This window comes from Lethenteron reissneri, chromosome 46 (assembly GCF_015708825.2).
Source record: "Lethenteron reissneri isolate LAM-NWPU_2019-01 chromosome 46, ASM1570882v1, whole genome shotgun sequence".
In the NCBI taxonomy this organism is placed as follows: Eukaryota; Metazoa; Chordata; class Hyperoartia; order Petromyzontiformes; family Petromyzontidae; genus Lethenteron; species Lethenteron reissneri.
Genome location: NC_083824.1, coordinates 10,630,562 through 10,657,155, shown reverse-complemented (window position 1 = coordinate 10,657,155; position 26,594 = coordinate 10,630,562). Strand labels below are relative to the sequence as shown.

At 51.8% G+C, this 26,594-nt stretch overlaps 1 protein-coding gene across 4 annotated transcripts in view; it reads right to left on the bottom strand.

The window, feature by feature from the left end:
* Positions 1-1,442: 1,442 nt before the first annotated feature.
* LOC133354208 (synaptic vesicle glycoprotein 2C-like) overlaps positions 1,443-26,594 on the bottom strand; it is a 45,857-nt gene continuing 20,705 nt past the window's right edge. The window contains exons 5-14 of one of the 4 annotated variants that reach the window (XM_061570867.1): positions 26,033-26,184; positions 24,299-24,432; positions 19,817-19,906; positions 18,359-18,469; positions 16,333-16,421; positions 15,718-15,882; positions 14,418-14,551; positions 12,828-13,031; positions 11,342-11,501; positions 1,443-10,866 (exon numbers count right to left, since the gene is read on the bottom strand). In XM_061570867.1, coding sequence (XP_061426851.1) covers positions 10,683-10,866; positions 11,342-11,501; positions 12,828-13,031; positions 14,418-14,551; positions 15,718-15,882; positions 16,333-16,421; positions 18,359-18,469; positions 19,817-19,906; positions 24,299-24,432; positions 26,033-26,184 — 1,423 coding nt within the window. In that variant the 3' untranslated portion in view covers positions 1,443-10,682. Of the gene's footprint in view, positions 10,867-11,341; positions 11,502-12,827; positions 13,032-14,417; positions 14,552-15,717; positions 15,883-16,332; positions 16,422-18,358; positions 18,470-19,816; positions 19,907-20,360; positions 21,290-21,401; positions 22,190-24,298; positions 24,433-25,004; positions 25,827-26,032; positions 26,185-26,594 lie in introns of those variants that run through there. The other 3 variants (XM_061570868.1, XM_061570869.1, XM_061570870.1) reach the window with 3 other exon arrangements.

Below are 26,594 nucleotides of genomic sequence, written 5' to 3'. Positions count from 1 at the left end.
TCGAGTACAGGCGTCGGCAACCAAAATAACAAGAAGAGCCATTTGTTTATAATTCGGTTATTTAAAAAAAAACTACATATTTCAAGCGCCACAATCCATGTGAATACGAGACGGTGGTGGTCCTTAGGGGCCGTCCATAAATGACGTCATACGATTTTGGACGATTTTTGACCCCCCCACCCCCCGTCGTCAAACGGCGTGACAAAAAGACAGACCCCCCCCTCAAATATGACGTCACAAAGCTCTGCCCCCTCCCCCAAAAAAAGTTAAAACATGCTTCAAATCGCTTTAAACTATTGTCATTGTAGTGCGTATTTAATGTGGCGCTGCACTCTGATGTTGTAGGAGAAAACATTTATTAAACAATCGAAACGTCGTATGCTATTATTTAATTTATATTTTATCTTTATACGTGACTTTACCGAAAGAACCAAATAATTTATTAAACAGTCTAATTAAGTAGAACGAGTTGTCTATATTTATTTAAAGTTGCGCATTTTGATGTGATGTCACATTTCTCAACCCCCCCCCCTCGTCATACATCGTCACAAATGTCTGACCGCCCCCCCCCCCTAGGTGCGTGACGTCATTTATGGACGGCCCCTTAATAAATAACGTCGTGAAGCAGCAGTCCTTCAAGAGCTGCACGCGGCTCCGAGGCCCCAGGTGGCCGACCCCTGCTCGACTCGAAGCCCTTCCGTCAGTAGTTGGTGGCACCAACAAGCAATGGAAAGGGGCCTACCCTGGCTCCTCCCCACTCAACGAGTTCTTTCGGTAAAGTCACGTAGAAGGGAAATAATAAAATAATAAAAATCAAACATAAAACAATTCTCACGACGTTTCGGCCACAACGCAAGCAGCCGTCCTCAGGTGAAGAACAGGTCTGTCGGGAAGACAGCGTCTGAATCCTTTAAACTATTGTCTTCCCGACAGACCTGTTCTTCACCTGAGGACGGCTGCTTGCGTTGTGGCCGAAAAGTCGTGAGAATTATTTTATTGTTTTATTTTATTATTTCCCTTCTACGTGACTTTACCGAAAGAACCAATAAGATGAATCGCTGCAGTCACGAAAGCTTTAAATCGAAATTTAAGATCGGGTCTCTTGGAATTTCTCTTTACTTGATACAGCAATCGTGCTGTGACGGTTCCACCTGAAGACGGAAGCTTGTGTTGCCTCCAAAACGTCGTGATTTTTTATTTTACTTTCATGAATAAAAAAAAATTACCTACGTGACTTTACCGAAAAAAACCTAAGAGTATGAATCCTTGCAGTCACGAAAGCTTCAAATCTAGAAGCAATGGGAAGGGCACCTTTACCTGTGACGTCTCAACGATGTAAATCTCTCCCAGTGTGCAACGCGCGAGGCGATGCTTCCTTGCGAAGGACGAGGGAGGAGGTTTGGCTGTAAAAAAAAACGAAAACGCTGCCAGTGCACACGAGAGCAGAGGTGGGGTGACGGACGCACCGCCTCTTTATTTAGCACATTCACGCGGCACACGAGGACACTATGGAAACTTACATCACGGACAGCTACTGACCACGAACACAACACTCCGCGAAGAGCGCACGGGACACTTGAACGCGCGTGCGCGTCGCACTCGTGAATTCGACAAGAAACAAGCCGGGCACGTGGCGACGCACGCACGCCCGCGCCGCCGGAACGTGACACGCAGCGACACTTAACAAACACACGAACACCTTCCCTGGCCACATGTCCACCGCCCCTCCCTCCCTCCCTCCCCTGATTGGTAGCATCATTGCCTTAGGAGAAACGTGTAATTCGCTTTTAATGCGTTGTATTCTACGGAAAATCGTCCTTTAAAAATAAACAATAAGAACCAGGGTGGCTTAATTGCAGCCCCTGGGACCTCATGCATTCCCTTACGAGTTCCAAACGGCCCCCCAAAGCTCTGCACAAAGCACACGGGAAGAACGATGCCGGGGGGAGAGTGGGGGAGTGGGCAATAACACGCAAGGCGGTTTACCGCGATGCGCGGAACCGCGTTGAGAATCTTGATAGTTTTTTGTTCAATGAGAAGTGTTCAAGCTGATTGCCGTCGGACCGCTTGTGAAGGCCGACGCAGAGACGTTCACAAGCACGCCCCCCCCCCCACCCCACACTTCCTTGGCTCAGGATCGGTCAGCCGTGCTTCGCGTGGCCCTCAGCATCTCACGTTCTGATCCCTTCCCGGGACAGAACGCTCAGGAAAAAACGCACACGTTTCTGCAACCAAAATGTGTCGGCAAAGCACGATTTACGTGGGCTATGTTTGTGGTAGGGTTGCCACCCGCCCTGGTTTTCCGTGGATCGTTGTCTTTTTTCTAAGGTTGATTTCCCTGGGAAATACGTAAGACGTTAAAAGTCCCGGCTTTTGTCAGTTGCGTAAAAAACACATTACTCAATGCAATTGACATGACGCTGTTCAAGTGTTGTGGGATATTCCTCTTCTTTCCATGAACATGTTCACAGTTTTTTTGTTGTAGTACCTTAGAGGAGGTGGTAACCCTAGCACAGGTCCAGAGAAGGAGGGGAGAGGGAGGGGAGGGTAGCGGCCCGAGGGGGCCTTCAGAAAGGGCTGACGTGGCCTCAGCGGAAGGCCGCATCTGGCATTTCCCCGCAGGCCTCCAAAAAACTCTCGGTGGGCCGGCCTAGACTCGCACAATTTGTTGTGGATTCCGTCAAGTTTCGCACCGGCTGAGGGCTTGCGGCCTCAAGTTACACGTTACGGACACAGTAGTTACAGCACACCTAGTTCTCCACTTTGGCAGCACAGTTGCTTTGCCGTGATTTCGCATGCACAGTAAGGAAGGAAGCAAGGTCACCCTGACAAAAGAAAATTGCTCTTGGGCAGAGGAAGACGGAGCAAGCAGTGACTCGGAGAAGGAACAGCGCAGTGAGGCCCTAGGACGATGGCTGACCTCTGTGCACATTGACCCCATCTGTGAGGTCAACCCCAGAGGTGTCACCCCTCGCCTTGTTGGGATTACCTCAGCAGGAAAGGCGCCCGGCCTCCCAGACTTCCAACCTGGCATCTCAAGGCCACTTAAAATTGCTTCTCAGTTTCGTTGTAATACGCAAATTAAGGTCGATGCTTTTCGTTCCGTTCGCATGGTATGATTAATTTGTATTTATAAGTGATGGCGTTGAATTACAAGAGGATGTTTTTGTTTGGGGAAGGCCACCGGGCTGATTGCAGCCATGCTGTAACGAAGTCCCCTCTCTGTTGAGGAGGCCTAAAGGTCATAATTTTAAAGGCCTTTGAGTGGAGATATAAGCTTGCATTTCACCTTGAGTGAAAATAAACATGCGACCATTTTTTTTTGCAACAATCAACAATATTAATAACTTGTGATGTACAGTATTCCCCATACCATACTGGCCACAGGTTTCTGATGCGGGAGAGATTAAAGTTATTGCATTTTTGGTAATTTATGTACAATTTCAGGGGATATGCCAACAGGTAAAACTTATTTTACCTCGGAACAGTAAACTAAACAACTCAATTCAATTTAGATTCACACAGTCGCATTTGGTCCCAATTGTTTTTCTCCATGAAATCTAGAAACGTAAACTTGAATATGAAAAATTATTGACAATTACACATTTTCAGCTGCCTTTCATATTTTGTTATTTCAATTGCCTAACCTCTCCCTGTTCTTCCCGAAGAAAAGCGAGGAAGCGCACGCACACACACACACACGAGCATGGCTCACGCAGAATCAAAAGCATTGAGCGTAGTAGCCCACAACTACGGCATCTGAAAAGCCCTAGCAATGGCACGGATAGGGGTGGGAGTTAGGGACGGAGGAGAGAGGAGTGTCTGCTCGAACATATAAACACGTGGATCCATCGAGTCATCTGGCTCATGCTCATCTGCACGTGTTAGCAACGGGGGAGGTTGGAGGGGCGGGGGAGTTTCTCTAAAGGGGAACGCTTAAGGAAAAGAAACGACGCAGAAAACACAATCCTCAAATCACAAAGGGGAGGAGTTTTGCCGTAATAACCACCGCGCGGTCAGCAGCCCACCAAGAGCTGCGTCGTTCAAACGCTCGACGGAAGGACGCGCGACACGTCGGGGTGCTGCTGCTGGGGGGTTGCAACGCAGCCGTCGATACGGACGCGAGGGACACGCGGCGAGGTCCGCGTTGGCCTCGTGTAGCGGCAGCGGCACACGCTGGGCGGACACTGCCGCCCCCACGCGTCTCTCACTCTCTCCCGACCGCCACCGCCAACGCGGTCGCGTCTACAGGGGTCACGGCGCACCAGGGCAATTTTTGGGGCAATCGCAGCTAGGAAATATTCGCCGCGCCGCTTCCTAATGCGAAAAGAGAAGTGGTTGCCTCGATGTGGAACAACTCTCATCGCTGCTCGCGTGGGAGGGTTACTGCGGAATGTCAATTCACGGATTGATACATCATCACACTGCTACCCGAGGGCTCTGCGCTCTGTAGGACCAATCGTCGTCGCTTATTAAACAAACTCTCCTCTTCACTCGCCGGGCGAAACCTCCACTCTCCGCCACTGCAGCACCAAAGTTACCGCAGCTGCCCCATCGCAAATGCTTTGCTCGGCGGCGACGTTGAAGCCGACTGCTCCTCCACTTGCTGGACACTCCGACAGAGCAGCAGCGAGCAGTTCCCGCGGCTCTGCGTCCACGAATGCGCGCGCATTGGCCTCGTCAGTGGCCCGAAGCAACGGCGATAATTGACGTTGAACTTCTTTCGCACCGTACCGCGGCCGAACGCGCTAAACCAGAGGTGCGATCGTTGGGAAGTTTTACGTCGGGAGACCTCCCCCCCGCGTACAAGCCAGCGAGTACGCCGTGCGAGGCTACGAAAAACAAACTAAAGCAGGATCCGAGCATTTAAACGTCAGCCGTTTGAGCCTCGTTGACAACACACAGCTTGCCCGGCTGACGGGGATGCGGTCCGCCTGAGATAAAACTTTTCGAGGGTGGCGTGGGAAAATGGTTTATTCCAGGCGTCGCCTCGGCACACGGATAACACGGTGGGGTGGGGAGGGGACATCGCACGCCCCAGCGTTATTGCTGTGAAGCAAAAACATCGTGCCGAGGCTTTTTAAAAATTATTTTACTATGTATATTAATATAGGTCTTAGAATTTTTATTTTATATATATGTATGTACCGTATATATATATATATTTTTTTACAATTATTGTTTAGATGTACTCTGAGTAGCATGTACTGTTTTATAGCAGGCTGAAATACGCCCGCTATTTTGTCAAATTCTAAAAGCCACATCGGGCCACAAACACTCGCAACGGCGCTGAACGTAGGGCAAATAAATAACTAATAAATAACTAATAAATAAAGTGCACACTAATCGTACAAGTTTTCACACTGTACAATATCTAAGAATGACCAATAAAAGTCGTGAATTAAATATTCCACACGTTTCCAAGTCACGCCTTTGTATTGCAGTAGAAATTACTGGTCCCTCGGGCAATTCCAAGTCAGAGTCAATTTCACCCGACACTTTTTCTTCCTTTGCACCCTCGAAACTAAAAGGGACTCCCCCTAACATTCCCCTTCAATGCGGGAACGTACGCACGAGCGTTGCGTTCCTGACGAGTTTCCCCCTGCGGACCGACGCAGGCCTCGTTTTCCCACCTCGTCGTGTCTAGAAATGTGTTTGTTTTACCATCTCGTTCGGTCATCTTCATTAACAGCATTTCGGCGACAGGCATAAGAGTAAGTGAACAGGTCATCCTACTAACCTTGCTGAACGGAATTTCACAACGCAGGATGAATGGGTGCTCCAGACCATCACCGCCAATCCATAATCTTCCGGTTATTCCACAGCAATTAAAACTGCACCATCATCATCAATGCCCCACCCACCCCTCTTCCATCCCGGAACGAATCAATATCCTCAACAAAAGCCATAAACGAATGCAGGAGTTACTTGCGATCGTATTACGTGGCACATTGCGGATTCACAGTTGCGTGCCTTCGAGACCAGTTGATCTGCGTTTGGTCTTGGACATGGGGCCTTGGAGGCACACGCGACTCCGTAATGTCAGTCACCTTGACTCACTGCCTCTCGCGAGCGTTGGATCCACACCAAACATAAACATTTATTCTCCGAAGTGCATATTCCTCTCCCGAATTAACGTCCATATATGTCTCTGGTATATACTACACAATAAATGATGCTCATAATTTTTTGGCACCTGGATATTTATGCTTTCTTCTGAATAAACTCGAGTCGGATGGCATGGCCACACAAAATGGAACATCTGTCGTGGTCTGTATGTTGAACTTATTTCGCAGCGTACGTAGCCAACCGTGCTAATCGGAGGTGCAGTGTGTGTGTGCACCGATAGATTAAATTGGTCCTGACCCAACCCTAGGTTGTGCTGAAACTGTGCTGCGTTAGGACTGAGATCGCTTGTGCTTGTGGGCCGTGGGCTACGCTTACAAAGGTCAAGGGGTCTTAATGTGTGAGGACTGTGGTCCATTTAACAAAAACATAAAATGCATCCCAACGTAACTGAAGGTGGCTGCGCTCTTTACGTAATTATGGATCTCAAGTGCTTCCCGTTTCGCAAGGCGAATGGTGACCACGCCAACACGGTGACGAGATGTTAACTCCCTCGCCTGGTATACAGGAGGTCGTGGGTTCGATCCCCGACCCTGACGCCTGTTGTATAGTTGGAGTTTGCGTGTTATCCCCGTGGTTCGATTTTTCTCCGGGCCCTCCGGTTTGACCCTCCACATTTAGAATGGGCATTCGTTTAGAGTATTAGTCTGAAATGCATTTCCACATGATAAGCCACTTTCTTTGAGCTATCGGTTGTGGCCAGGTTGCTTCTGAAAAAGAGTTATATAGCTCAGTGGTAAAATAAAATAAATGTTTAGTTTAGTTGATGAGGAGGTGAAATGACGGGAGACAAGAGGAGGCACCGGGCAGTGTTAACCTAGTCGGAATTTGTTGTCATTTTCGTCTTAGTCGAGTTGATGACGACAACCTGTGCAGTTTAGCCTTTGTTCGTGGATTTCATATACCCATTCTCGAAGTCTAGTCGACTAAATCAACCGAAAATGTAGTCCCCACTCTAATTTATTAAATATTGCTGTGAGAAGCAGGCAACGTTCCCTCTCCCAATGTTATCAGGTCAGCGAGCCTAGTATACACACACACAACGAATGATCATGTTTGCTGCAGCTTGGCACACTGCGGTAGCGAACAACGAATTACACTGGTCAACAAATAAAAAACATTTTTTTCTGGCCTGGACTTTTGCAGCTGTTTTAGACTAATTTCAGGGTGCCGATTCCAAATCTGATCTCAGATTTGCTCTATCACATCTCATTTTATGCTATCGGCATACCCCATTTTCATTGATTTTACCCGAAATAAACTCTGTCACTTATGATTGCAAGTTGTTGCGAGTCAGTGACTGCTTTAGTGTTAAAATATGCTGCTGGATTTTTAGGATAGTGTGTTTATAATATCATTTTATGCAGATATCCACATTTATTTAATATTTTTCTTCTGCAGTTTTTATTGAAAATGCAATATTTGATATCTCAAAAACCTGATGTGATAGACAAAAACTGATGCCAGATTTGGAATCAGCACCCCAAAATTAAATTACCTTAAAACCGTCGGAATACCTTATTCCAGAAAAAGTGTGTTGACCAGTGTAATCGTATTATCTTAGTCTGCGTCTTCATTCAGACCAGTTTATTTCGTCTCGTCACAGCGAGTCATTCCGCGGGTTTTCAGTTGCTACGTCGTCATCGTCGCGTCACGCCCGATGATGTCCATCCACTCGCAGTCATCATTGGCTTAAGTAAAAAACAAAACACAAGTCTCGTGAACAAATTTAACGCTGGTCCCGAGTAACTGATGGCTGCCCCCTCTCTCCGCACGGTTCGGTCCTCAGTAAACACGTGGTGGGTCGCACGCTCACGCACCCAGCCCTCCTCGCTCCGGCAGATGAATTCAACGACACAAGCGGAGGGGCCTTTGTCTTCCCCCCCACCACCACCACCACCCACCTCTGTCGACTCAAGCGCAAGAGAAATCTACGGAATCAATCAAAGAAAAAACTCCGAACCTCCTAGACGCCAGGGACATACGCTCTGCAAAGATCCAGTCGAGGGAAGCAATTTTCACAAAATCCCATTTGGTTTAAAATGGTGCTTTGGTTACGGTAGTGTCTGACTACCTAGTATACACCCAGCTGTATGCATTTCATATTCCTCTTTTAACTCGTTGACTTAGGGAGACGGGAGACTCAATATAACATACAACTAATAGCACTAGCAAGGCCCCGATGAGCACGCCAGGGAGGGGCAATTAAATCTAAAACGCCAACGTTGATCACGGCAGTCAGTCGGACTACGCACACAGGCACGCGCGCGCATGCTTCATCATCGGGGCCGATATGAATCTGACAAAGCACGAACGTTCCCGCTTCGGCCGTGGCTATTTCTTACGGTAACATCAACAAAATAAACCAGCTCTCCTTTTAAAAAAAAAAAATTTCCTTCACAACGTTACAAAACACTGCCAGTTCTATTGTTGTTTTTTGTTTGATGCAGTAAACGTAACTACTGGACGGAACTCATCGCAGACGATGCGGCCCCAGGGTGCTTATCAGCCATTGGCGGTAGATGCGTGCGCCATGATTCCTGCCTTTGGCACGGGGCAGCGGATGTCTGCAGGGGCCCAAACGGGCCCCAACCGGCCCTGACCCGGCCTATCAACGAGCGTTTTGCCACGCGGCGTACGCGAATCCACCCCCGCTCGGATGCACAACGCCTCCTTGCATATTGAACCCACTCTTCTCACTGGCAGTTGATAAAAAAACACGGCAATATTATTTCTCTACCTATTAAGGAAAGCCTCGCCGATTGCCTCAGCACTTTTAATTGAAAGAAGGTCCTCGTTATTGCAAAGTTTGGCCAAAAATTCTTATTGGAATGTTTTTTTTTTGCGTGTGGGAGAAATCGGGGGGGGGGGGTAAAAAGGTCAAGCGGACGAACTCTTGACCACCCATCGCGTATGCGCGTGCACGTGTGTGTGTGTGTATGTGTGTGTGTGCATGTGTGTGTGTACGGGCGTGGTGTTGGCCACCCACCCCCTCGTGTGCCGTTCCGGCCTTCATATGGGGCTGCTTGCGAACGGCACTTGCCCAACAAGTCTGTCAAGGCTATACGGGGGATCTTTGTCTTTGGTTTTGTACGTGTGTCTACTCTAAGCTGCCTGCAACTCACTACCATTCCTACAGCTGCCCTAAGCCACGCAATGACCTCTGTATATACAATACAAATATACCCGCACGCACGTGTGTGTATATATGTATATATGTCTGGGCAGCGTGGAAGAATAGGACAACTTCATGGGACTTCCTTTGCCAGTACCGAAATATGAGAATAGGTTTTCCCCCTTATTTTTCTGGCAACAAAACAAGTGTTGAGATGTTAAAACACCACCGTGTGGATCATTCAGTTTCAAAGACAGTGCATATATATTATCAGTGTATGTTAATTGTTTGTATTCTGACCACAAGTATTGTGGTTAATGCAGACATGATGCCTTGTAAAAGGTTTCAGTTTGGTGTTTTAACATCTTAACACAACTGTTTTGTTGCCAGAAAAAAAAGGGGAAAATCTATTCTCATAATAGGCAACGACCCTCTAGGAGGGCTCTCTGTAGCTCCCATGAGCAGATGCCCTTTCCGCAGCAGTGCCGTGAGCAAGAGGATGCACCTCCACCACCTATGACAAACGCCGTACGTGCACACACACACACATATATATACCCCGCTGCCTCTTTGCATTCGTGTGGGAATTTTGTGATCGAACAAAAATAACCGTAGTCATAATTTGGAGCAGCAGCGCGTCGTCAGGGCGAATACAGAGGTGGGCGCCGAGTGCTGAACATCACCGACAAAAATGCAATTTCACGCTTGTGTTGGCTAACGCACGCACAACACGCTAGCGGGGCGCATTTGCAACTCTTTTGAGATTTCTTCCCCCCCCTTCCGCTGCCCCCCCCCGCCCCCTTATCGACAACATGCGAAGAGCAACAGCGGAGCGAATCAATGTCTCGCTCGGGGTTGTCCAGCATCAGACGCAGCCTCTCTCTGCGCTCCACGGCGAGGCTGGCAGCGTCTCGGGGGGAGCGGGGGAGGAGGGGGGGGGGCTGAGCCCCCTCTATAAATTGTGACAGTCAAGTCAAGAACTGTTGGTAATTGCCTCTCCTCGTATCAAACACAGGGGGCGAGAGTGAGAGCAGAACGCACGGTGGTCACAAGCGGATCACCACCACCACGGCCACGGACTACCCTGCAGGGGTGGCAGCTCTCCCCGGGTGAACGCAGCACCGGCCTGCAAGTGGGCACAAGTCTGCCACAAGGGGAGCGACGTTGCCGGTTGGTCTCACCAATCCAGCAGCTCTGTGAGCAATTGACCAAATTTTGGCAAATCGTATTCATTCAATCGTTGTGTTTAGCATCGAACGTTTGTTTGACACTGACCGTGTCATGCACCTCCTTCCCGCCCCTGCCAAGTTATCATAAGCCCCCCCCCCCTCTACCGCCCCCCCCCCTCCCGTCCCGTCACACAAGATCACGCTGCAGGTTTGCGTCTGAGCGATCGCCCGCCCGCCCGCTCCCTGCTCTCGCCTCCCGCGGGTCGTCGGCTTCACATGAGGACCTGGTTCCGCGTGTCGGGCAGCCGCAGCGAGACGAGGCCGCCGGCCACGAGCACGCTGGACGCCAGCAGGATGGGGATGGCCTTGGTGATGGAGACGAGCGAGCCGAAGATCAGGTTCCCCATCACCGTGGCCGCCTTGCAGAGCGCGTTCAGGAAGCCGAACCCCGTGGCCCTGACCGTGGCGCAGACACAAGCGCGGAAGCAACGACAAGAGCAGGTGAGGTGTGCTGGCCCAGGTGCGCTGTATGCGCCGGGTGTTACGGGTTTGAAGGCGAGCCGTGCCTGCCGGCTGTGCTCGTTGGAGCCGGCCGTTTCTGGTGGCCTAGGTGTGCCGCACAAGGATAACAACGTCCCGCCGGCGACGGTCGTGAGAACGAGTGAGGAGCGGTGAGAGAGGGAACTAACTCCGTTCGAGTGGCGAACGAGCGAAGCGAAGCAGAGGGACACAGCGGAAGGGGGCGGCAGGCGACATCGCAGAGTTCGAAGCTCACGAACGGACATGAGCAGCTGAGGCAAGGAAGGAGTGGAGGGTTAGAATGGAGGGAGGGGGAGGGGGAGGGCCTTGTCCTAGCGGTGGGGAGTTTCAGGGCTACGACGTCAACGGCGGCGCCTGTGGGTCGCGAGACGACGCGCCGATGGCGGGGCACCTGCGGTCGGTGGGGAAGAGCTCCACGGTGAGAACGTCGAGCGAGTTCCAAGCGGAGATGGTGAGGCCGTTGTAGAGGCACAGCATGCCGATCATGGTCGCCTCGCTGTTGCCGAACCACAGCAGGAAGCAGCTGATCCCCGACAGCACCATGGAGCCGCCTGGCACACGGGGCAACGAAGTGAGAGCCGGGTGCTCCTCTAGGCACATTTGTCTTTAGCGGGCACTGCCATCCCCTGTAACCGAGCTCTGTTTTTCTACTTTGTTGGAAACGGTACACACACATGCACACAAACCCCCCAATGTTTACGTAACGATAATAATGTCAACTTATAATGTGCACAGGATTCGCTCTCTCTCTCTCTCTCGTAGAGAGAGAACGACGCAGAGGAGCGAGGAAGAACCACAGACAAGCCACGCAATGATCCGGCACCAACACTTGCCCAAGATCTTCAGTCCTCTATATATATTTAAACTATTTTTATTGTAATAATACGCTTTTGGCGTCATCTGGTCCAACACCAATGGAGACTAGGCCTTTTGGCGTAATCTGGTCCAACACCAATGGAGACTAGGCTCTAACAAAAGCTGTCTCGGGTGTGGACCAATCAACTTCAAGGACAGTGCATATCATTATCAGAGTTGTTTCTTTTCTTTGCATTTTGACTGCTTGTGTTGTGGTTATTGCAAACATGTTCCCTTGTATAAAGGTGTCAGTTTTTGTACCAGTTGAAAGGGTAAAAACCTATTACTATATTTTGCCACTGGTAAAGGAGGTCTCATAGTGTACTATTTTTTTTATTTTACCATGTAAGGCCCACTGAGCTATATAGCCCTTTTTCAGAAGCGACCTGGCCACAAATGATAGCTCAACGAAGTGGCTTATCACAACGAAATGTATCGCAGCCAAGTACTCTAAGCACGTTTCTAAATGTGGAGGGGAAACCGGAGGACCTGGAGAAAAATCCACGCGACCACGATCAGAGAGACACGCAGACTCCAAATATACAGCAGGCGTCAGGGTCGGTTTCGAACCCATGACCTCCTGTATACCAGGCGAGGTAGTTAACATCTCGCCACCATGGCACACCATATCAAGGTGTTATCGACCAATTCATGAGTGTTTACATGTGGGCCTAAAACCGGAACACCTGGAGAAAACCCACACAAATGCGAGGGGGAAACGCTCTATCCCATACCGACTTGGAACATTTTTGCAGCGCTGCTCGCTTCTGGGTATGGGCAACCTCGTCGACACTGACGGGAAGGGAGTTTCCCGACATTCGCGCGGCGATCCGACAACCCTCGCCGCCCCACCCCCCCACCCCCGACGCAGAACCAGAGCACGTGCCACATGCCACGTGCGTAGCCACCACCACCGCCAGCCCCTCCCCCTGCCCCTCCCAGGCTATAAATTCACGACGACCTCCGCGTTCAGGACACGCGGTGCGGGTGAACCCTGCGGTGGTGGCGGCTGGAGTCGCTACCCAGCATGTTGAGGCGGCCGATCTTGTCCATGAGCAGCGCGGAGACGATGTTGCCGGGCAGCACGGCGAGGGTGCCCAGGAAGGTGACGAAGTAGACCCAGTAGGCGCTGTAGTCGCTGCTGAAGTCGATGTGGCAGCCCTTCTTGTTGTGGAGGAACGTGCTGTTGATCAGCCGGCTGTTCACGAACTTGAAGTCATAGAGATCTAAGGCAGCACAGGCACCGGACGGTAATAATAGTTATTATAATGCAGTCTAGATAGTATTCTCATCAGCAAGTCACTCTGAATGCCCCTGATCTCATCAGAGCTCTGAAACTCATCAGGCTTGATCCTGGTAGGTACAATAATACCCCGGTTTACATCGTGGGGGGGGGGGAGGGGGGGGGGGAATTCGTTGCTGAAAGGTGCGACGACGAATATGAAAACAACGTCAAGCAAAGGGATTCACAGGGTAGGTGGTGGAGGCGAAGGCTGAGAGGCGACGGATGACGAGAACGGACGGACGGTGCTGTCAGCGACGCGAGCGTGGGGTTGAGGTGATGCAAATTGGGTAGCGAAATAATAATAATAATAATAATAAAGCGATTTAACACGTAGGCTTTCGCGACCAATATTATTCAGATCGCGTTATTTATAAATGTGTCGTAACCCTCCACCACCCGACACGGCCAATCAGCAATTCGCCATTCTGGCTAATTGCCCGATAATGCTGGATGTAATTACCAGCGAAACGTCATACTGAAAAAACTGTAAATGTTGTGGATTCACTCTTCAACACACCGGTGGGCTAAAGCAGTGAACTATTTGTCTTTTGTCAGCGTGACACTTTTGTGCTGTTTGGCCGTGTCGGGTGGTGGAGGGTTACGACACATTTATAAACAACGCGATCTAACCCAAAAACGTTGATTACCATGAATAAAGCGACGACGTATTCGCGAAACGACAAAAAACGGGGAGACGTACGTCGGAGTATAACTGTGCTTGGATGGGAGACTGCCTGAGGATTGCAGGTACGGGGGCATTCCTCTTCTGCGCGTGGCTGATCGTGATGAAGAGCAACGACATTCACTTTCCCACACCGCGGTGGTGGGGCGAGATGGTTGTGTCAGGAGTAATGGAGTGTTGCATTGCTGCTGCGATGGCACCTCTTCGAAATTTGCGAATGGAGCATCGCTGTTTGCGGTTCCGTTCTGGGCGACCCCCGGCAGAGGTCGCAAACGGGTTTTGATTCCTTACCCGTACTCGTACCCGGCCGCACCAGGGTCGCAAACGGGTACCCGTACCTGTACCCGGCCGTACCCTTACCCTACCCCCGTACCCAGCCGGGTACGGGTATCGGGTACCTGATTGCGACCTCTGGGATGAAGCCATGTTGCAGGCGTGGGTGGGTTGATTCTAAGAACTTGAATTGTGAGAAGAGACAAGACGTTGGGAAATGAGTGACAAACAGTTACTCACCAGTGACTCACGGCCTACCCGTACCCATACCCGGCCGCACCAGGGTCGCGAAACGGCTACCCGTACCCGGCCGGGTACGGGTAGCCGGGTATCGGGTACCCGGTTGCGACCTCTGACCCCCGGGGACTCTACCTGTGTTGTAAAACGTGGTGCCGATGAAGGTGCAGTTCTTGAAAAACGTGTTCGTGGAGGTGATGTCATCGAAGTCGCAGTTCTTGAAGAGGGAATTCTCGAAGATGACGTGCTTGAACTTGATTTTGACGAACCTGCGAGGCGGAACGAGTCGCGACGATACGGAACAACGCTCACGGCAAAAAAACGCGCCGAGGGTTCGAAATCGAAGCGCCGAGCACGTGCGTCGGAGGCTTGAGAGGAGTGGGGGGGGGGGTGAAGGGGCTGAGTTGCCTAGGCAACAGTGGCCGGGGCAACCGAGCATCTTAATGATCGCTCTCAGCAGGGTGAGACTCCAGCATCGTTCCCGCACTAAGCGGACAATCGCTGCCTCCAGTGGCCAACGTATTAACAGCCGATCAGGGCAGCATCCACCGACAGAATCCATCCACAGCATTCACTCACAGCATTCACCTACAACATCCATCTACAGCATTCACCTACAACATTCACCTACAACATCCATCCACAGCATTCACCTACAACATCCAACTACAGCATACACCTACAGCAACCACCTACAACATCCATCTACAGCATTCACCTACAACATCCATCCACAGCATTCACCCACAGCATTCACCTACAACATCCATCTACAGCATTCACCTACAACATCCATCCACAGCATTCACCCACAGCATTCACCTGCAACATCCATCTACAGCATTCACCTTCAACATCCATCTACAGCATTCACCTACAGCAACCACCTACAGCATACACATACAGTGCCCACCTACGGCAATTCACATACAGCGAACATCTACAGCATTCGCCTCCAGCAGAGGGACAGCCACTGCGAGTGATCGACAACAACAACCGCTATTCACCACTAAGTGGCGGCGACATCACCACGGCGCTTGTGCCAGGCTAGGTGCACTTTACGGCCACGTGAAGTGTCGCACGCCCGCTGGCAGGACGTCATGGGAGAGACCCAGGTGCCATGGGTTGACTCAGATGACTGGCCGATGCACCACCTGCGCCCCCTACTGTGCCAACTTTCTGTATTTTAGCCGCCCGGCGCTCCGCTCGTTGTTGTGAGCGTCGCTCCTCTCCCCTCTGCGGTTACTGGAGGGCGACTGCCTCCAACTGCCAAGTAGCGTCCTTCACGAGCCTCGTCCACAAAGGCCGATATTCACACCGCTGGTACCGGTCTTCGGCGAGACCACTCAGCTCCCCCATGCATACACACACACACGTGGCCAACACACACACACTTACACGGATGTACTCCCCGCGCACGCAAGCACGTGCTCACCGGTCGTTGATGTATTCCCCGTCGCGGTGAACCTGGTTCTCCAGCGTGAAGTTGAAGGTCTGGTCGGTGACCCGCTCCTTGTCGAACTCCTTCAGGTGCGACGCGTAGTTGTCGGCCTGCAGCTGCTTGATCATCTCGGGGAACCACACGCTCAGCCCGTAGTACCTGGTGCGGGGGCACAGTGGGCAGCGTGTCCTCGGGGTGTGCGCGCGACACCAGGGCCCCTCAATCTCTCCGCCAGCACGTTTCGTTGTTGTAGAGACTCATCATCATCATCGGTAGTAGCAGCCACGGCGGCGAGATGTTAACTACTTCGCCTCATGTACAGGAGGTTGGGAGTTCGGTCCCGACGCTGACGCCTGTATATTTGGAGTTGGCGTGTCTCTCTCTCTCCCCGTGTTTGCGTGGATTTTTCTCCGGGTCCTCCGGTTTTTCCTTCCACGTTTAGAATTAACGTACGTTCAGAGTATTTTGCGGCTAGAAATTTCCACACGACAATAAGCCGCTTCGTCGAGCTATTATTTGTGGCCACGTCGCTTCTGAAAAAGCGCTGTGTAGCTCGATGGGCCTTGCCTGGTAAAATAGAAAGAAACAGAATAGAAATGGAATTCTCACCCAAACGACAGCAGGAGCCACACGGCGACGAGCTGCATCATCGTCCGCTTCAGCTGCGGCTCGAAGCACTGCTTCAGCGTGCGCCAGATCTGTGCGGGGGGGCGGGGGCCAAACGTCGGACATCGCGCCGAGCAACTCCGCCGTCGTATATAGATTTTTTTTTTATCATCGTCCGATGAGTCGGGGTTTAATCGATGGCAAAAGCAGGGCTCGGCAGCCTGCGGCTACGGAGCCGCATTTATTTGTTTATTTTTTTATGTTTTATTTATCTGAGCCTCACGGCGGCACCCCGGGGTATACCATAGTAGCCCGGCTCTCGCGTATTGTTCGTGATGCGGTAATTTTTAGTCTATTGATGGTCGGCGATGCGGCAATCGACTCATCTCGACGAGCTGTACACGATGCACCACTACGGTGCCTACCGCGAGCGTTCAGAGTTTCAGCGCAATCGTCCTCGCTGCGTTTCGACATCGCGGAGTAGCACCGATTTCGGATTGATTGGTACCCCAGTCACAGAGTGAAGTACACCCCTGGAAACAAAGTGTCCCAGAAATAAAATATTTAATTGCCTCGACCATTTTGTATAATTTGGTACCCCAGGGTACCGCCATAAGGATCATCTATTTATATTTTTTTAGTGGCCATATCAGACATCAGTCCATCTAATCGGCGTAATCATTGGTGTCACTGCAGGTCAAAGGTTCAGTCCCGACACGGCGTGTGGCGAAGTTAGGAGATGCCCCGCGCGTGTGTGTGTGCGCTCGGTGAAGGCCTGAAGACCAGAATCGGTGATTTCGCCGACATTGTGTTCAGGGAGGCAGCGTTCCATATCCGCACAGCCGGGTGAAGAAAGGAGCTTCTGTCCTGGGAGCAATGTTCTGGCAACAGCCAATTAACGCCTGGTAAAAAAATTAAATTATAATTAATAGAAGTAAAATAAAAATAAAATAAAAATAAAAATCACGACGTTTCGGAGGCAACACAAGCTTCCGTCTTCAGGTGGAACCGTCACAGCACGATTGCTGTATCAAGTGAGTGGGCCGTTCCTGGCCCATCCCCCCCCCCCCATCAACCATTATATATACGGAGTGGTATCTCTTGTAATCTCTCATTTACTTGATACAGCTGTCGTGGCTGTGACGGTTCCACCTGAAGACGGAAGCTTGTGTTGCCTCCGAAACGTCGTGATTTTTATTTTATTTTTATTTTACTTTTATTAATTTAAATATTTTTTTTTTACCTACGTGACTTTACCTAAAAAACCCAAGAATATGAATCCTTGTAGTCACGAAAGCTTCAATTCTAGATTTAACGCCAGCTTCGTGAAGCTGTTTATTAAGGGCCACGTCTCGTATTCACCACATGCATTGTGCGGCTCTTGAATAATGAGTTTCTAACCGAATTCGAACACAAGTGGCTTATTATTCAGTTGCCAACCCACTGGCCTATAGAGTCAGATAGCCCGGCTCTACTCGGAGTTGTTGCTGCTGCTGCAGTGCATGGTGACGCGGCCCCACAGTAAGCAAGCTCCATCGCTCGTTTGCAGAGGTTGACGGTTCGAAGTACAACGGCCGCCCGATTAATACGGCGGCGGTGCTTCGGCGGTGGTGTTGTATTGACCACGAAAGTACATGCCGTCTGCTTCACGGCGGATGTCAGAAGACCCTGTGACCTCATTTGCAAGAGTCCAGCCATTGCGTGCCGTCGTCGTGGTCCGTATTAGAAAAATGACTTAATTTGGATGACATACGGTGATCGTGGTAGCCTCCTATCGTTAAAACGTGTCAGGACCCTTCTGAAAAACAGTCTTGGGACTTTCCCGGGTAAACAAGCGGACTAATAGTAACCACACAACAACAACAGCAACAACAGCTGACATTCGCCATTGAAGTGGCGGCCACGTCCCTACGGCGCTTGCGCCAGGCTGGGTGGACTTTGAGGACACGTGAAGTGTCGACGGCTCGCCGAGAGGAGGTCACCGAGGACAGAACCGGGGGTCACGGCGGGGCGACCGCGCGCGACTCACAGCCTTGAGCTGCGAGAGGACGCGCGCGATCCAGCGGCGGTACCAGATGGCCGTGCTCGTCTCGATCTCCACCATCTCGTCCTGCTGCTTCAGCATCTTGATCTGGGTCACCTGCACCACGAGAGTGCGCGCACGCCGCTGAGAGGCACGCATCCGTGCGCGTAGCCGCCACTGCCGCAGTGGCCACGTGCTCGCAGCCTCGGCCACGTGCCTGCACGCAGACGACCGGAGGCGAGCGGCTCCCAGTGGGCGCATGAGACGAGTTTCCACCGCACGACGATCGTACGGCTACCGACTCGGCGCTGATCGGACTGCCCTTGCGCCGCTGCGCATTCAAAGGCCCCGTCGACGGCACGATCGGCATTCCTGTCGATCGTGCCACGTGCCTGGGGTTGTGCGGGCAACCGCGGCGCCTACAGCGGTGCCGCTAAGCAGGTTCGAGAGCCCGGATAGTCCCGTGGGGAATCTGTGCCACGTGGCGGTCAGCAGAGGGCAGTGTAAAAAAACACGTGTGGTACCGTCTGTGCTTCCCTGCGTTTACCAACCAGCACCGACCAGCAATGGATGGACAAAAGGGCTGTGCATGAGGCTGTATTTAAATGGAGGCTGCATCGCCCTCCGAGCGCTGTGAGCTCGGCGCGCGCGCGCACTCTCCCCTTCTCATGACTAACGCTTGCCGCGACGTCACTAAATGAGCGTTCGCACGATGCAGCCCTCGGTGAACTAAAAATAAACACCGGGACGGTACATGGTACAAATATTTACAGGCCCCCCCACTACCTCCCCCTCGGCATCGTGCATCACCAGCGACGACCGATAAATTGATTTTGAGTTAAACGAATGAAAAAAGATGAGGCTGCTGCGACCTCGCCGTGACCCCCATTAGCGGGACGAGGCAAGCGGCCGCTCTGGCAAAGTGACCGCCGCACGAAGCGCGGGGGGAGAGGTGGTGGTGCGCCCTCGTGCAGCGGGGGATGCACTGTAATTTGACACACTGAATCCGAATTATATAAACTGCTGTACGTTAATTAATCAAGGCCCATACGTGGAGTAATTAGGTAACCGTCGGACGGAATTGCGCGGCGCTTTCAGATGCGGCTCTGCGGCCGTCTGGAACGCTCTTGCTTCTGATATTAGGAAGCCACTGGAGCTGTGCACTTTTAAATCATCTAATTGAAAACTAATTTCTTTGGAACTGGCTGCGCTGGGCGCGTGCATCGGGCAACGGTTGCGTAGTGGCTGGGTGCGATGCGACCCGAGTTCGGTTATCTGAACTGCTCCTGGGCCTCTCCTCGGTCGACTCAGCCTCAAATGAGTACTTGGCACGACGGGTAAACGTCGCCAATAGGGAGGCAAAAGGTAGCCGGGGCTGCGGTGCTGGCCACCCAACCACTCCGTGTGCCGTGCCGGCCTCAAATCGGTCTTCGCCGACAGCACTTGGGGGTGGGGGTCACTCACGGTGAAGACCTTCTCAGGCTGCTTCTTGGCCCTCATGTTGGTGTCGTGGACTTGCTTGAGCACCATCCAGGCCTCGTCGTGCCTGCCCATCTGGAACGCATGCACACGGCGCCGCAGTGACACACCGGCATCATGGCAGTCTATGCGATTGATTGCCTAGGCCCTAGAGGGTTGGGCAATGCAGCGATTTCTGTTTCAAGAGGTGACACCTCTGCCGATGAGGCTCAGAAAATCAAAGCAGGTACACGGTTTGCTTGCTTTGACAAATGCTGCTGGGTAAACATGGTCGAGAAGGGCCTTATTAGGCCCGTCGGACCGAATCATTTTTTTTAGGAGGAGAAAACCCTTTGCTCTGCACCGGAAAATAAGAGACAGCTGAAATGTTCATGCTCTTCTCACAAACCTCCTGTACTCGGAGCACTAAAAGTAATACGCTTAGTTACGTCGTAAAATGGCAAGATAATATGTACCGTGATTATTTTTTTTACGTTCTCTAGGATTCAAAGAATATTCTGTGTCAGTCTTCAGTATTTGTTACTCCCACCTCTTCGGTGTCGCCGTCTATGATATATCTCCCGAACTTGTTCCACCCTATTAATTCAGTGCTTATTTGTTACACGGAAAACTCCGTTGGCCAGCTAACCCAGCTAGTTTCGGTGGCAACGGCCAACAGCAGCCACTACCAACAGTTATCGTTGGGGTGGAGAGGAACCCAGCCAGCAGCCAGCCAGGAAGGTCTAGGCATAGATTTTGGATGTTGAAAATCTTTCGCACCGTACGTAGTCAACATAGCTAATCCGGGGGTGTGATAGTAGATGTGATTTCTGTGGTGAAACTGTCTTTAAAGTTGTCTATTACTCCCCCACAATCCACTTTGACAGAGGATCATAAATTCCACGCTAATTAAATCACTGCCGGGTAAATAACCGTAACCTGCACAGAGGTCAAAGTAAATCCGAAGAGGTCACCAATCCCAGTGATGGCAGCTCGCCCCCAACCATCCGTGTTTTGGCTTTTGTAATTTCGGCAAATGAGACGCTAATAATCCTGTTCTCTTGCGTTTTCGCCTGGTCACACAAAATCAACTTGGGATGTTCAAACTGGCTTTTAGATCTTCCCCTGGTTACGCATTCAACAAGTCCGACAAGGACCACGCTTACAGCCTCATCTCCGCCATCAGGGACGCCCGCATTCGCGAGATGTTAACTCCCTTGCCTGGTATGCAGAAGGTCGTGGGTTCGATTCTGACCCTGACGCCTGCTGTAAATTTGGAGTTTGCATGTCTCTCTCCCCGTGGTCGTGTGGATTTTTCTCTGGGTCCTCCGGTTTATCCTTCTACATTTAGAAAAATGAGTTTAGATTATTTGGCTGCTGTACATTTCCACATGATGAGTCACTTCGTTGAGCTATCATTTGTGGCCAGGTCGCTTCTGAAAAAGAGCTACATAGCTCAGTGGGGCCTTACCTGGTAAAATAAAACAAAATGGTTTAAATAAAATATAGTTGAATAGTTTTATAGTTTTGGATTGGCTCTTCACCTTGGCTCACCGACCTCTGGGTGCCACGATCTATAATATTAACCCACCATTCTCCTCCTGCACCCTGCTCGCTGATCTCATCAAGGAGCATGAACCATCATCACGCAAGCTCCGGTCATCCTCGCAGCAGCAGCGGATTTTGACTAGCCGTCGAACAAAGATGGCCGCCGCATTGCGTGCTTTCGGATACACTTCTGCGTCCGTCTCGAATGTTCCGTCCGATATTAGGAAGCAACTGGAGCTATACACTTTGAAATCTCGATTGAAAACTCATTTCCTTAGAACTGCTTTTTGTGTTCAATTTCTTTCGTCCTTCCCCCCGCACCTCCGATTTCCACGGTTGGCTACGTACGGTTCGAAAGAAGTTCAACATACGTACATACATGTCCATTTCACCCACGGGAACAGCGGGTGTTCAAAGCAATTTGGAACAACCTTTACGCGTAGCAAACAATAATGACTGCAACATTTAGAGCTAAATCAATAATTGTTAAAAGGCTTGGACGTGGCACTGCCGAGGCAAACACGTAATTATTTGCAACATCAATTTCCTGAGCAGCCCTGAAAAGAGCGGAACACTAAGAGGAGAGGGAACAGGAGAGTGGATTACTGATTGTGAGGTTTTAACCCCTTGCGCGCTCGAGGCTCCTGCAACACACAAGCTGCAGTGAGAAGCTCAATATTTGCAACAAATTCAGGTTTTTCTGTCGTAAATGTCCGCATGCCGTCCATCTCATGATTGAAATAATTTTTATATTCATCGCTATAATTCATTACAAACAGTGAGCGACGACCGGCACGGTTGAGGTCATAAGTTCAAATCCGAGTTTGAGCCACCTGCTATAAACCCAAGTTTCTGAAGTGCAGGGCAGTTATATTTTGATTTAAAGCTTTCGTGACTGCAGGGATTCATATTCTTGGTTCTTTCAGTAAAGTCACGTATTTTATTTTATTGTTTCCCTTCTACGTGACTTTACCGAAAGAACCAAGAATATGCAGGGTGGTTGTTGGCATCAAATCGGTGACCAGACTACAACAACAAATAAAAGTCCCATAATGTTCAATCTGGTTCTGCATGTAACTTAGCTAAATTATGTCTCTGACAATTAAAACGATCGGTTTGACTGTCATGCGACGATCACTTCTCTCCGGAGTAGCGTGCGTGCGTGCGTGGGGACGTGCATCGCCTCCCCAGTTGTGGACCACTTGGAGGGACGTCAGAATTACTTCTGTGATACCCGCTTCTGTGGGGGCTTTCTCCAACACAAGGCGCTGCACCAGTCTGGATTGTTCATCTCTCGACAAAACACGAATTACACGATTCGAATAAAATCTTGCGGGACAAGATAAAGAATACAATGAGTAACATACGCTATTTTCTTATATTTGGCACTTAACCCTTTCCTGTTCCGATGACGCACGTGCATGTTCTGATGACGTACGTACATATGTGTACATCATCAAAACGGAACCGGAAGAAAAACTAATAGACAACACGTTTATTGGTACCGAGGCTCCCACAAGGCCATGCGGGAGGGCGTGCCACAGTTTTGCGCCGGCTATCATAGAGCTCGATAATGTCGCTAACGTTCTCTGCGGTAAGTACAACGTCTTAAAAAATGGTGCTACGCCTCTCTAAATAAATGTAACGCTGAGCCGCTTACACGTTCCGAGATTCAGCGGTGAACGGGGCACCCACCCACTCACCCTGCAACTTGCATACGTCTCGGAACGGCGGGAAATTGTGAAAGGGGGAGAGAGCGAGAGGAGGCAAGTGTCTATTTGTGATGCGGCAGCTCCAGGTGCGACCATTCACGTCGCTCCCCATCAAAGGGCGATTGATTGCCCAATTAACCGTGATCGCCTGGCAGGACCCCGGACTGCCTCGCCCATCCACAAATTGTGTCGCGTAAATTGAACCGTTGTCTGAAACCGTTTACCCCCCCCCCCCCCGCCGACAGGCTCCAATCGATGAGCAGGAGTGGCAGAGCGCCCCCGCAACACCGATTCGTCCAACAAAGCTGAAGCGGTGGCCAGCCGCGGGGGCAGCAGCTGAGGTGGCCGAGCGCAGAGGCACACTGCGCCAACACCGCCGAGACTCCCCGAGGTCGCAACGGGATTTCATCTGCCGGTGTAAAATAAACGATTTCTTAGCCCGATTACCGGGGACCCACAGGCTTAAATAGGGACCACTTGACGTACATCACTACCCATCGACTCACATAGAGACCCATTGAGTTACACAACTACCCATGGACTTACATAGAGACCCACAGGCTCACGTAGAGACCCACTGAGATACATAGAGACCCACTGACTTACATCGCTACCCATAGACTCACATAGAGACCCATTGAGTTACACAACTACCCATGGACTAACATAGAGACCCCAAGACTCACATAGAGACCCACTGAGATACATAGAGACCCACTGACTTACATCGCTACCCATAGACTCACATAGAGACCCATTGAGTTACACAACTACCCATGGACTAACATAGAGACCCAAAGACTCACATAGAGACCCACTGAGATACATAGAGACCCACTGACTTACATCGCTACCCATAGACTCACATAGAGACCCATTGAGTTACATAACTACCCATGGACTTACATAGAGACCCAAACACTCACATAGAGACCCACTGAGATACATAGCTACCCACAGACTTAGATAGAAACCGATAGACTTGGTCCTCAGTGAGGAAAGCGTTCTCTCGACCCTGGTGTAAAGGATCAAAATGCCACTCGAAGGATTTCTCAGAAGTGCCTTGAAAATTATCTCTTGTCTGGGCCGTACGCTCCAGGGACCACGTGCGCTGCCCCTGCAAAAGTGCCGGGGTGGGGGGCATCATCACGGCACAGCAAGAGTAAAAAGACAGAAGGCAAAGAAACGATCGTGGTGGAGGGGGGGGGGAGAGGGGATGGGGCGCCACCTCGAGCAGGTATCGCGGGCTCTCGGGCATGAAGGTGAGCGCCACGACGGAGGAGACGGCGGGCAGCGCGCACACGATGACGAACACTCGCCAGCTGTGGAACTGGTAGGCGGAGCCCATGCTGAAGCTCCAGCCTGCACGCACGTACGCACCACACACGCACCGCACGCGCACCAGGCACGCACCACACACGCACCACGCACGCACCACACACGCACCAGGCACACGTAGACGCACGCGACGTACGTGCACATAACAATAACCACGGCGTTTGTGCCAGGCTATGTGCACCTTGAGGCCACGTGAAGTGTTGAAGGTTAGGTGCTGGCAGGCGGTTGACGGGACAGACCCTGGTAACCACGCGAGTGCTGCCCACTGTCTCCGAACACCGTTGCCCTTCATCAATGTCCACCTTTTATGCGAACGCCACGATTAAACCTTCACTTCACTGACTACGCCGCTCCTCATCCTAATCCCCGCTTTGTGCCCCAACAATGCCACCAGATCCGAGACCTTTGGACTTTCTCCCGGCTACGGACGAGAACGCCCAACGGATCAGTTTACGGCGGCTCCTTTCACTAAACCCGGCCACGTCCATTACCGCCGGTTTTACACACGGAGGGACGCTCTAACGGCGCACACGCGAACAACAACAATAAAAAAAAACCACCCCCACGCGGAAGGCGCTTTATCGACCGCACTCCACCGTCAAGCCGCACGGCTCTTGGCCAAAGAGAACTTCAGCGGAGCTCCAGCCAGCATGCGCCTATCGCTCACTCTCTACATTTGCACTCCCTTTACTCTCCCCTCCCGCGTCGCCCTCCCCCGACTCTCTCTTCTACCCTGGGCCGTACAAAGCGGCGGCGCACGCGGGCGCGCGGGCTTGAACGTAAGAAATCGATGGCGTATAATCACATCCGCGGAGCAGACGGGAAAATCCATACGGCCGGTAATTGTGTTCCGTCGGTGTTCCGCAGTGTTTAGGGACAAGCCGAAAGTAAATAAAGGGGGCGCTCTTTAGGACCAGGTGGATTCAATTAGAGCTCCTGAGCGCCACGGCACCTCGGCCGAGCGCTTTTTTCACAACCGGCGAGGGGGCTTCACGACGGGGAATGCGGCGCTGCACAGACCGCGCGCACGTTGGCTGGAGTGCGCGCGCACCTGTTTATGACTGTGCGCGCGTTGTGTGGATGGGGCTGTGCGCGTGTCGGGGGTGGGGGCAGGGCGCGGGCGGGTAGCCCTAGAGGCGAGGGCACCACGCTGCGGAACCTGGCGGTTAAACCCGCCACCACCCGACACAGCCAATTAGGAAGGTTTGTCACGTAAACACAAAATATGCCAATTCGTTACTAGTACAACACACCGGTGTGTTGGAGAGTAAATCCACAACATTTACAATTCGTTTCGCCAGTAATGAAAACTAGCGTCATACGGGGGATCTTTGTCCCCCCCGTGGAGAGAGGCGGCATAGTGGTTTGTGCACTGCGTTATAAACCCTGTCAACTGGGTTTTAATCCCAGCCACAAATGTGTCAGCTATATGGGAGGGGGGAGGGGGGAGGTGTGGGGGGGGCAGGTAGACTTTGGCTTCGTTATCTACACGCATGCGTGAACTTATTTCGCATCCTACATAGCCAACCGTGCCAGTCAGAGGCAACTGAGCTTGACGAGATCTGCGCAACGCGTTGGAGAGGTGGTGCGTGCGCTCGTGGAGCTGTGTGCCAGCGTCCGTTACCATAATGTGGGATGATGGCCCAGGCCATGGCCGACGCGTAGATGCCTCCGATCATGCCGAACATGCACAGCCAGCTCAGGTGCTCGCCCCGCTTCTCGCGCGACAGGAACTCCGCAAAGTACGAAAAGACGACCGGAGCCGTCCCGCCGATCCTGGTGGGGCGCAGCGAGCCAACAGACGCGCACGCTCGACACGGCGCGCCGACACACACCGGCCGCTCCAGTCGCGTGGCGTTGCACGGCAATCGGGGCCACGATTAAGGCAAGCCCCCCCCCCCCCCCGGCCCCGCTATATGTGCCCGCCCTGGTCCCCGTGTTGCTTCCAGTGAACGAGAGCGGAGAGCGAGCGGAGAGGGGAGTGGGGAGCGAGCGGGGAGCGAGCGGAGAGGGAGTGGGGAGCGAGCGGGGAGCGAGAGGGGAGCGAGAGGGGGGGGGAGCGAGCGGGGAGCGAGAGGGGGGGGAGCGAGAGGGGGGGGAGCGAGCGGGGGGAGCGAGCGGGGGGGGAGCGAGCGGGGAGCGAGCGGGGAGCGAGCGGGGGGGGAGCGAGCGGGGGGGGGAGCGAG